The sequence below is a fragment of the Phoca vitulina genome, unplaced genomic scaffold, assembly GCF_004348235.1.
Source record: "Phoca vitulina isolate PV1807 unplaced genomic scaffold, GSC_HSeal_1.0 scaffold10, whole genome shotgun sequence".
Classification (NCBI taxonomy): domain Eukaryota; kingdom Metazoa; phylum Chordata; class Mammalia; order Carnivora; family Phocidae; genus Phoca; species Phoca vitulina.
Window position 1 is genome coordinate 24832475 of NW_022589713.1, and position 12022 is coordinate 24844496.

Sequence of the window (12022 nt, forward strand, 5' to 3'; positions counted from 1 at the left end):
ATGCCGCTCATCCTCAGGTGGTTTGGGAACCCTCCTAATGCTTCCCATTCTTTCAGTAACTACATGTGGCATGGGGCAGTGGGCATATTGCCAGATCTGATCACCTGATGAGTTGGATGGCAAGGAAGTAAACCATGCTGGTAAGTCCCACTGAGCCAAGGCAGATGCAGCCCAAACGCAAGCACCAATGCCCAATGGTTAGTACCAAGAGGAAGCCATCCAAATTGTTCATCAGACAATGAAGAGGTGAATTCCAAAATATTGGAGAACTAGTCTTTCAGAGTTGAGAAATAGAGTACTAGACTCAGTGGGTGGATCAGGGATCATCTCCTACATGTAACCTGTGAGCGCATGGGATTTATACACTCCAAATATGTATTTGGGTGGGTAGGCTGGGTCTTTTTAAGATGCCTGGTAGACCAAGCTTATGAGTGCATCTGCCCTGGAATAACTTACTTAATATTCGAAACCCTCCTACATTTGGGCAGATGTGACCTCCAGAAAGAGCATCCCCAGATGGCCGGAGATAGATCTGCTAAAACCTATGGGAAAGCCACATGGCAAACAAGAGAAACACCATCTGAACAGCTTTTGTTCCTCATCTTATAGACGTATGCTCATGAAGTTCAGCCCTGTTTAGCTCCCTCAACTGGCTCAGTCATATGAGGAAAGCAAGGCAGATGGTTTAATTGTTTTGTCCAGCTTTAAGCCCAAGAGAGTAGACAGGACCAATGTATTTCTGGGGCAGGGATGGTGGTACTTAAAGGACTAAAAGGGGGAGTTCCAAAGGGGTGAGGTAAGGGGTTGTGTGATAGGCTGACCTCTCCTTAACTAGAGGCTTGTCCCCTAATCTCAGATGGGTCTACCTTTGTCCTCCCTAAACTTTGGGCATTGTTCACCTACCCCTGAATGGTTATGAGTTAATTATAGAATTTGGTCATTTCTTTAGAGTCGAAGGCTCTCTGAAGGTGCACCCACCCAGCCCTCCTATGTGCATTGCGTGCCGGCGCACACAGAAAGTAGCAGACATGTCCATCGTGAGCGCATGCACCTAACACTAGCTGTCCTGTGAGCTCGCTGTCATGCTGGATATACACAAATGGGAGTAGAGAAGCCAGCAATGTCATAAAGGAGAGCTACTGGAGATAGTGTCTCATAATCTTAGGCAAAGGAGCCATTCAGGAAACTATTTATAGGTTTTCAAGGGAAGGCTCTATTGATTTGGGTCTGTTTTAGAGTCTATAGATTCCATGCTCTCGAACAACTCTTTATTCAACCTTCAGGGGCTTGCTCCGCCCTTGGAGTTATACTGCATAGAGCCAGCACCCGTGAACACCAGAAGTTTAACCCCACAGGGTCCCTAACTCCACATCCTGGGTCCACAGGGCCTGCCTGACACAGAAGGATGATCCTCCCCTCCTTTGCCACTCCTGCTGATCCTCCCCAGCTGGGAGGCACCACCTTAATGGCTCTCACCACCACCTCCCCAGTTCCAGCTCCTCCTCCCTTACCTTATTGACTTGGTCTCCCTCAGATTTTTTGAATTGTCCTTTTATTAAGCTCTCCTGGGTCATCCCTTTTGAAGGGACCGTTTGTTTCCTGTCAAGACTCTGACCAGTACACTTTACAAGCAGGGGCTCAGAGAAAGCTTTTACACTTTCCACAGATACCTGGTGCTTCTGACTCAACCTTAAGAATGTCAAAAGTGGAGCATCTTTCCCCTCAGGTACCAGGCTGATGTATATTAGGTACTTTTATCGAATTATAATGGATTGAACCCTAAACCTTAAAGGAGAGGTAAGGTTTAGGAAAAAACAAGAAATGAGATGAATAAATAGTGTACTAGGATTTTCCTTTAAAAGCATCCCTACAGGGGAGCCTGGGTGTCTCAGTCAGTTAAGTGTCCAACTCTTGATTTCAACTCAGGTCATGATCTCAGGGTTGTGATCGAGCCCCGTGTCAGGCTCTGCGCTGGGCATGGAGCCTGCTTAAGATTCTCTCTCTCCCTCTCCCTCTGCCCCTCCCTGCCTCCACCTCTCTTAAGAAAAATAAAAGAAGCATCCCTATGAACTTAAATGTTTATGCATCCGTATATTCTAATGATAAATATCGAAACCATATTTGTGTTAATATGCATAAACAGGGTATCTTCAGAGGAGTATTGGAGAAGTGGTTTGGATTAAGAATTTGAAGGGCTTTTAATTTTGAAGTAATGTGGTGGATAAGGGAATGGTCAGAAGAATGTTGAGCAGGACACTGAAGCAATTGGGCACATACTTTAGGGAACTAAACTGGGAGTGTTGGTAGAGAGCATCAAAGGTGGTGAGGGGGCTCTGGAAGATGAAGCAAGAAGAGATTAACAGTCCTGGTGACAGGTAACAAGAGGCTAAGCTAGCAGGGCAGCAGTAGGAAGGAACACTGTGGCAAGAGAGTCCAATAAGCCTTGGCCCGTAGTCCGGTGAGGAGACGGAAGGGAGAGGATAATGAGTAGTCCGGAGGACTCAGATCTTCTGTGCCTGACTGGCAAAGCATGGCGGGCCTATTCATGGCAACATGGAAATCCAGAGGAGTTACCAACAAGATGATTTGCTTTTGGACCTGATGGAACAACTTTCAGGCCTCCCAGTAGAGATGGCACTTATAAATATGGCCCTAGGTTTCAGGAGAGAGGTAGAAGTTGCACACAAATGGGTCTGGGTGAGATGGCCAGAGAGAAGAATACAGAGAGAAAAGATGTTTCAGGAAATTGTAGAAGATCTCCATTGGGCAGCAAGGCAGAGAGGGGCAACCACCAGGAGAAGAAATGCCAGAGGAAAAAGTCCAGGATGAGGCAGTACTTCAAATGACCAGGAAGAAAATTTTATAAGATCAAGGGCAATAATCCCATATGTGAGAGAGAAGTCAGAAGGTGAAGACTAAAACACTGGGTCACGGGATAAAGAGGCACATATCATCTTTTGAAAGAGCAATTTCAACAGCGTGAGACAGGGACACCCAGGAGTTAGGGTGTAGACAGAAGGTAAGGAAGTGAACACAGCGGGTATAACTATTCATTCAAGAAGGCTGGCAGTGAAGAGGAAGCAAGAGGGGAAAAAGAGGATAGCAGCTTGAGGATTAAAAGAGGGGAGGTTTCAGGCTAGAATCTGACCATAAGCAGAGGAGAAGCCCCAGTGGAGGGAAAGAGATTAAGATGCTAAAAAGAGCCCTAGTCAATGATTCTTTTTTGGTCAGCAGCCCCACTTGAGAATCTGATACACAATCTATATCCTCTCACTGCAAAATGCACACACCTGATTCTGCATGCAGTTTTGGGAGGTCAAGGGCGCCCCCGAGGACGTTCCGTCTCCTCGTGGGAATCCTCAAATCATAAGAACTTGAGGGCAATTGTCACGTGGCAGTCTTGGAGGAGGTGGGAGGGGGTGAGTGGACGAGAAACAGACTAGAGAGGGGGAAATGGAGTTCACTGTGTTTGGCACATGGCACAGCAGCCAAAAATAAAATTTGATACTAGAATTTCACACACAAAACACAAAATTATAGACAGCATAGAAGAGACAGACACCATAAGGTATTTGGAAAGAAAATGGTAGAAGAGTTCACTGTTTCCTTTGAAAGTTACTGCTTTTCCAGATGCATAAAAATGTACTTTGTAAAGCAGACTTTTCAGAGACAAGCTGTAAGCAACCTAAATGTCCAACAATAAGATAATGGCTAGGTAAATTACAGTACCTCATTTAGGTGGATTATGATAAAGCCATTTTAAATGATAATTATAATGATTGATGATAACATGGGGACATGTTTATGACATAATGTTAAGTGAAAAAAAAAAAGAAGGTAAAGCAGAGCTACCCTATGATTACAACCAGGTAAAACGTTTATGTCTTAAGACATAAGAGAGAGAGGAGAGAGAGGACAGAGAGAGAGAAAATCTAGAAAGGGAAAACAAAACATGACTTGTTAGGCTAGTGAAATCCTTGAGGAAGAATTGACCTCAGGGGCATCCTCGACCTCTCAAAATTGTGTGCAGAATTAAGTGTGTGCATTTTCTATAAGAGGATATAAATCTTGTATCAGATTCTCAAGTGGTCCAGGTGACCCCCAAAAAGGTTTTGTTTTTTGTTTTTTGTTCTTCATATTGTCAGATGGCCATTTTCATATTGGTAATTTTCTAACATTAAGGATGGTATTGCTTTCCTTTATCTCTGATTTTATAGTCTACATTTTGGTAATACAATATGATATAATAAGCTGAATGTGGCTCCTCCCAGATTAACCTTCCAGCCTAAAGAAAAGGATCACCTATGATAAATTCTCTCAGGAAATCTTCCCAACCCTAACATGTTCAGGGCATCCTATGTCCACACTGTGTCCCAGTTTAAGTTTTAAATCTTTACATTATATCCCATATTAAACACTGGCGGACTCTGGTGTAGACCTCTGAGAAATGAGAAGGAGCCCTGGGTTGAAGAGGGGAGCGCTTTGCAGTTTGTGGGAAATTAACCAGGCGACCTTGGGGTCTCTCCCATCTAGTTGCTATTTCTTTGCCCCCAGCGGAGTTTTGAGGAAATAGAAAAGCACAAGAGTTTAACCTGTTATTTAAGAAATGGTCCAGACTGAACAGTATCTCCACCTACAAGGCTTATTGTATGGGTCCAAATTGTATACAAATATAAAAAACAAACAAACAAAAAACAAAGAAAACAGCTGCCCCAGCAGTTGATAGGACAAAGGTTGACTGCAGGTTGATTACAGAGAGATTAGGCCACTAACCAGAGGTTGGTTCACAGTAGCTTGCCTTAGAAAATATCCGGGAGGTTTCAGATGGCTTGTTTGTCACAGGCAGACAAGGGGATCTGAGGAGTGGGCTCGTTTCATGTAAGAAGCTAAACATGTCCAAAGATAGATGCTTATCGTTGGCTTCCAGCCTTTTCCGGGAAGCAGCTCTGCACCGGGGGCTTGGTGGCAATGGAGGGAGCATTTCGCATTCATACTCTACAAGGTTTTGCAAAGCTGTTCCACAGCTCTGCTTAATGATGAGCGAGGCCTCCTGGGCAGAAGGGGAGAGCCACGGGCTCCGCCTGTTCCTGGGCTGCCTGCTGAGAAGATTGGAGCACATACCAGAACCACAGGCTTTCGTAAATGCTTCCTATCGGCAAATGAAAACGTGGCCACCCCGCGAGCTCACCAGCATTCAGGAAGCCAGGCGTCAGTGGCCACCTCCACAAACTGGCATTTTTCAGTCATTTTCTTGCTTTTATTTCTCAATTTAATCCCGTCTTTCACTGCCTCCCTGTTGCTTTTTAAAATAAACCTAACCTTTCGCTCTGTTCTCTTTCCACTAATGCTAACTTAAAGAGCACAGAGAATTCTTGGTAGAAGGCCACCTCCTGAAGATATTTTATCTCCAGCTTCATCAGGGAGACTTGAGAAACCATCACTTGCCAGGAAAAAGATCTTTCAGCTTCATGCCCTTAAGACCATCCATGGCTGTCTAGTCAATGATAAAATATTTTTGTTCTGAGCAGGGGGAACTACAGAAAGGGGTAGGTGGTAAGGATCATTGCTTTATTTCCTTTTTCACTGGGTTATTTTTAAGTTCATACCCTTCCCCAAAGCTCTATCAGAATCTCTGGAGCTAGAATAGCCTCTGTGGTTTTCACAGACACTGGGGCCATCCCCATGGGAAAAGTGGAACCCCACCCCCCACCCCCACCCCACTGCCCTCAGAGGCCTGCCTGCAAAAAAAAAGTAAAATTTCCATCAGGCCTGTTCATATGTCTACACAGCACCACCAAGAGCAGGCAGCCCAACACCGACCTTCTAATGGTGATCTTCAGATGGTTCTACTATCCTCAAGATGTCATCTCTTCCATTTCCAAAGAAATGTGGCCACTCCTTTTCCCTAACTGCCATCCATCAGTCACCAAATCCTCTTCATTTTCTATCCTAAATCTCTTCGGTCACAATCCCCTTCTCACTATCACCTCTGCCCCACACTAGTTTGTTAATCATAAGGGAATTATTCCAAGCCTGAGGATGAAGAGTTGATAGAAAATGAAATGACCAACAAGGCCAGAATGAGGATGAAGCAAGAGAGGCACCTAGGGTCCAAGATTTAAAAGGAGGCATTCACTCTCAAGATCATGCAAGTGTAGGGTCAGCCGGGAATGAATGCCTTCTTGAATTTGTGCCCTCGTCATCTCTCTTGCCTTCCCCTAGTCCCAACCCTATGATATGTTGCTCTATTTTAAAATACACTGTTGCCAAAATCTGCGTGTGTTCATCTAGACATTATACACACTTCTCCCCGTAACACAACGTATTCATTCAGGTGATACACCCAGGCTTGGATGCTGTCACTTGGTGCCTGCATACTTGGAGGATCATGCCATGCCTGGGGAGGATAAGAGGAACATTTAGGTTTCTTGAGTTGTCTTTTTTTTTTTTTTTATGGAGGTTTTCCCTTCTGGCCTTTCTATTACCTGGTTTCATCCTCTGGTTTTATATCAAGACACCAGCATGTTTTTGTCACCATGGAATACCCTTGACACTCAGGTAATCAGCACATGGGACAATTTTCAACTGCAGCATCAAGAAGCACAGGCAGAGGACTGTGGCGATCCATGATGAAGAGCATCTTAAACAGAACTGATGTGAGCCGTAGGTACTGGCTATTAATAACAACATCTTGACACCTGCCAGTGATTTGCATTTTAGATAAATTGGAGCAAAATCAAGGTTATCTCCATAACAGCATTCTCACATTCTCGAGAATTCTCTAGAGTCCTAAAATGCTTTCTTCAGTAGGAAAGAGGTGGCTCTACATCTGGCCTTCCCAGCACTGTTTTTACCTTGTAAAGGCCATGTACACATGTGGAGGTGCCAATACCCCTTAGTGTGTTCTTATCAGGACCAAGAGGCTGAGAGTGGTGACTCTGCATGCTCGAGCTTCCTAAACCAGGAGGACCCTAGCTGTATGGTTTCTTCAGACACTGTCTCTCAAGCACCTCCTAAGGGTTCTCCTTAGAGAAGTTTTCCAGAAATAATCTGCATGCATTTGGACCTCTGTCTGTTTGAGGCCCCATGGGTGGGTCCTGGAGTGCTTTACATCTCCTTCTTATTCACAAAATACATGGAGGCCCCTGACACGTGACCTTTTCATCACAGTCCTTGATTAAAAGGGCCTTCACCTATTGTCTTCCTCTTTTTTTCCAGTGGCTTGACTTTTACCTTGTGGCTGGAATCTATCTCAGAAGATGCTGGATTTTACTGGTCCTCTTAGATCACCTCCGGTCATCCTCAGTAACACATTCTCCCTATTACACACACACACACACACACACACACTTTAATTGCTCTTTTCCTACCTTTTACAACTGTTCTGATTACAAATAGCTGTTCATTCAAAGCCATTCATCTCTCCTAAATTATCTAGTTGCCTCTAGCTAGTCTCCCTACTTCCAGGCTAAATCGCTTCCGTTCTTTCCAGGAATAAACATAGCCATGTGACATCGTGGCATGTTAGCCGCAGCCATGTATGTTCTCTTCGGTGTACAATGGCATAACGGAGGAGCAGTCTTCAGAGCCATACAGACTGGGGTTTTAACCCAGCTCCATCCCCAGCAAACTTCATCACCTTCGGACACCAGGATCTTCATCGATAAAAAGGAATAGCAATCTCTGCGCCCCAGAGTTTTTTAATGAAAATGAAATAACACAATACCTGGAAAGCAGATCGTACAGTGTCTGATACAGAGCAGGGTTTTAACAAAGGTTACTCCTCTCTTCGTCCCTTTGTTATCTGGGCTAGGGCATCTCAGGGTTAGGGAAGTACTGTGTGATTTTTCTCCACATGACCTTTCCTTTTGAAACACTGTTAGTACTAGCATTTTATCAGCTGGTACTCCCTTTGTTGAAAACATCGGGGTATTCTGAAAATAGATTTTGAATCCTGCTTAAATTCTTTTCAACACAGTCCTGGGGAGGGGTGAGGAAGAAAAGGGGACACAAAATCAGTGATGAAAAAAATAACTTCACGAAAGAAAAAAGAAAGGTTGTAAGTGAACTGTTAGTCTATCGCTTTTTCTCTTCTAGTCACTTGGATTCTATTGCAGCATTACAATATAAGGTATGGGGGCTATTTTTGCCTATCAACCTTACTCTTACAGGCTGATCTTTCAGGAGCAGAAACAAAACACATAGCACCTTTTCTCTGTCCTTCCAGAAGTAATATCCCCCCTAAATAAATCCAATAATAGGACATTCCAATTATGTGTCATAATGGAATTTTGTCAAATAGTATACAAATAACATTTCCCACCCACAAGATCATAAGAGAAAATAAAGCCTTTCTGTCATTAGTAAGCCCGTGAGTGGATTCTGGCAGGCCCTGAAGAAAAGGAGAAGATATAACATGAACATTTCTTTCTTTTCCTACAACTCCTTTTATTTTAATACCCCATCTTTTCCCTACCCCTCGCCACTCCCAAGCTGAAGCTTTTTTTTTTTTTTTTTTTTTTTTGAGAGGTGTTTTCTGGGTTAACTTTTATTTAAATGGTAATCATGTTGGAAATCAGAAGAAATGTTCCTTCCCTTTTAGCACTCTCCAGGCTTGAGCCTTTAGTTGTTGTTTGTTGTTATTAAGAGTGTTAAGTGAGTCAACTCTTATTTAGATAATGATGCCAGGGGCCAAAAAAAATTTAAGAAGTTCAAGGATAATATCTACTCAGTGGCAAGACAGAGGTTTCTCTTCTCTACCTCCCAGTTGTGATGCCATAGCACTCAGCCTTCTCTGTTATAGGCAGGACTTCTCACATGAGTGGAAACCAAGAGCTGAATGCCTCACTCGAAGCTGCTGCTTGTAGAAAATTTATTATAACCACTTCAACACATCTCTGCAACTCACCACACACGAAAATATGACTATGGCTTTTGGAGATAGACCACATCTTTTTTTTTAAGATTTTATTTATTTATTTGACACAGAGAGAGAGCACAAGTAGGCAGAGCGGCAGGCAGAGGGAGAGGGAGAAGTAGGCTCTCTGCTGAGCAGGGAGCCCCACGTGGGGCATAGACCACATCTTTAGCACAGAATTTAGTTTTTAAGGGATTTTACCTCTGCCTCTGAGATGGAATTGTCCTGCCTGGAGAGCAGAGAAGTCTTTTCTTAGTGAATTAGGAACTGGGGAGCAGATATTCCACCCCTCCTCGTGCTGCTTGGTGATGTGGATCAGCAGTGGCTGGCCCTTCCGACCGACATGTCCATCTCAAGTTCTGTTTCGGCACTGGGGGAGAGGACAATTGAAGACTATGGAAATGGCCTCAACCACATTAATAACTTTCCTTTTGGGCAGGGTATGTGATGTGCTGCTTTTGTCCATCTCAAGCCATGTCTTTTGTGTGGCTGATCATAGTTCCTATGAGATGCATTCACTTTAATCTACCCATTCTCCTATTTTCTCTTCTAGGTAGCTATAGATTTCACAGCCTCAAACGGGGACCCCAGGAACAGCTGTTCCCTGCACTACATCCACCCTTACCAACCCAACGAGTACCTGAAAGCCTTGGTGGCTGTGGGGGAGATCTGCCAAGACTATGACAGGTACAGGACTTCCCGTTGGCTCAGGCCTTCTCTCTCTGTGGATTCTGATGGTCCCTAGCTGATCCTTGGCAGAAAAATGGAAATTAAGTCCAGCAGCTACCCATACTGAGGCTCATGAAGGAACAGGATAAAAGCTTGCCCAAACGTTTTATCCTCTCCACACCTAGAGAAACTGAGTTCAAACACACACACACACACACACACACGCACACAAAATCCTTTCTCGGCTTTCTCTTCATATTTGTCTTACATTTTGTGAGGTTTCAGAACGTGTCTTGCTACTCAAAGTTTGGTCCGGGGACTAGCAGATAGCACCACCCAGGAACTTAGAATCTTGAGCCCCTCTCCAGACCTATTGAATTAAAATCTGCATGTTAACAAGATTCCCAGATGATTTGTGTCCACTTTGGAGTTTGAGAAGCACCAGTTTATTGGACCTTATTGCATCTAATCTTCACATTCCGCCTTATGGAGTAGGCACTATTTAACAGGAGAGGAAAACTGTGCAGGGAGGTTAAGCAATCTGTGCACTCACTCAGCCCAAGGCAGGATTTGAATGCAGATCTAATTCATTCCACCGCTAAAGCTCATAATCATGGTGTTTCACTGACTTCAGAGCTATTGGTAACATTAGCAGAGGGTGTGAGTCTGCTCATGTACATGTGTGTGTGCCCGTGGAAGTGTGTGTGTGTGTGTGTTTGTGTGTGTTTGTATGTGTGTATATAGAAAACATGATTTGGGGATCAGATCAATATTACATTTATTTTTTCTTGATGGTAAATATTGACCTTTCCCACCAAGAGAATTGTGATTTATGTAAATTACATTAAACTGAATTTATTTTGCCTTTTCAGTATTTCCAGGTTGAGGTGAAGTTGTTCACATGTTCAAGAAGGTTCTTTGAGGTAGAACCGAAGTAAATATAAATATGGGTAAATCTCAGTTGAGTCCTTAGTGTGATTATAAAACAAGGCTAGTTAGTAATAAGAAGCAACAAACTAATCCTTTAAATCAGGAAAATAAAGTGATTCTGTCCCCCAGTTTCAGAGAAATTGTATAGGAGAGCATGATTTCTGTTCTTCTTAGTCTCATAATTAGTGGTAGTTACATTAAAAATCGGTTGCCCCAAGCACTATAGGGAATGAGACAATCTAGTGACCACAATGTGCAGAAAAACCAACAGGACAGGTGATAAGAAGGGTGTCATCAGCGTCCTTCCTGCTGGTGATTTTCTGGATTCGGCTTGGTCATTGCAAGTAACTCAACAGGGTATAAGGGCAGCTGGGGACTGAATGAACAGGTCCAGTAAAATCAAACAACTTTAAACACTCTTTAAACACTCAGGCCCTTGCTGACACTTGCCCTCTTGTACATTCAGAACAGAGGGCAACAGCATTTTAAATTACCTTGTTGAAGTGATACTTCTTACACTTAACCTTGAGATACTGACTACGAAGACAACTTGAATTTCAGCTCTGATTTCTTTTGGCCCAAATACACGGAGTATTCCTAGACAGGGTATATATCATATGGAGAGTTCCACCAAGGAAAGAAAAAACTGACAAATTGCATCCCCACTGCCAGAAACTTCTTCAGCCATCCCCAGGACACCAAAACAGTCATCTCTCCTTTCTAATATGCACACGAATGTTTTGTTGTACTGGTGTATACATAAGAGGCAAGAAAGAAGGGGGAGAATCTACAGGATTCTTAATAACTTTTAAATCTTGACATGCTCATCGAAGAAATAAAGTAGTTAAAGCACTCGGTACAATACAATAAATAGATGCTTAACAATAATGTTGACTCTCTTCAGGTGACAAGGCAGTGTTCTAATGCATTCCAGTGAGAAGATTGGTGGGTTGACCGGAAACTAAGCTGCCAATGCCCGGAGCCTTAGCTGTGGTTCTGCAGCAGATTTATGGGATGATCTGGAACAAGCTGCTGAACCTCCTCTGTTTTCTGGTGACCTCACACGCAAGATGCAGATACTACAATCCCAGTGACCCATACATCTTTTAGAGCTATTATCCCCTTAAAACATAAAAGCCAGGCAAAGGCAAAGCCCAGAGAGTGTTTTGTACTCATGCGAAAACACAGATTCAATATAAAACTAAGATCTGACACCTTAGGAGTTACATGAAGAATTATTGTAAATGATTCTTTTAAAAGTTTTAATAGGATAATCCCGAAGTTATCGCCCCAACTGTCCAGGAAAATCAGGCTTCTGCAGCCCAGTGGAGCTTTATGTATACGTATACGTATATGCAAAAAGAAGGCAGCTCCGCATGAAAAGGGCAAATACCTAAGGGGGAAAAGGCCTGAAAAGCCCAGGTGCTCTTTTGAAAGACTCCCTGGAAGAATGTGTAATGCAAGCTGCTCACTTGAGAACTGACAAGCTTCCGCAGTTTCTCCTTT

General features: G+C 43.4%; 1 protein-coding gene across 2 annotated transcripts in view; it reads left to right on the forward strand.

Annotated features, from left to right (window-relative positions):
* CPNE4 (copine 4) overlaps nt 1-12022 on the forward strand; it is a 479148-nt gene that overhangs the window by 443137 nt on the left and 23989 nt on the right. For both annotated transcript variants that reach the window (XM_032408703.1, XM_032408704.1), the window contains exon 11: nt 9471-9604. In XM_032408703.1, the coding sequence (XP_032264594.1) occupies nt 9471-9604 (134 nt within the window). The remainder of the gene's footprint in view (nt 1-9470; nt 9605-12022) is intronic.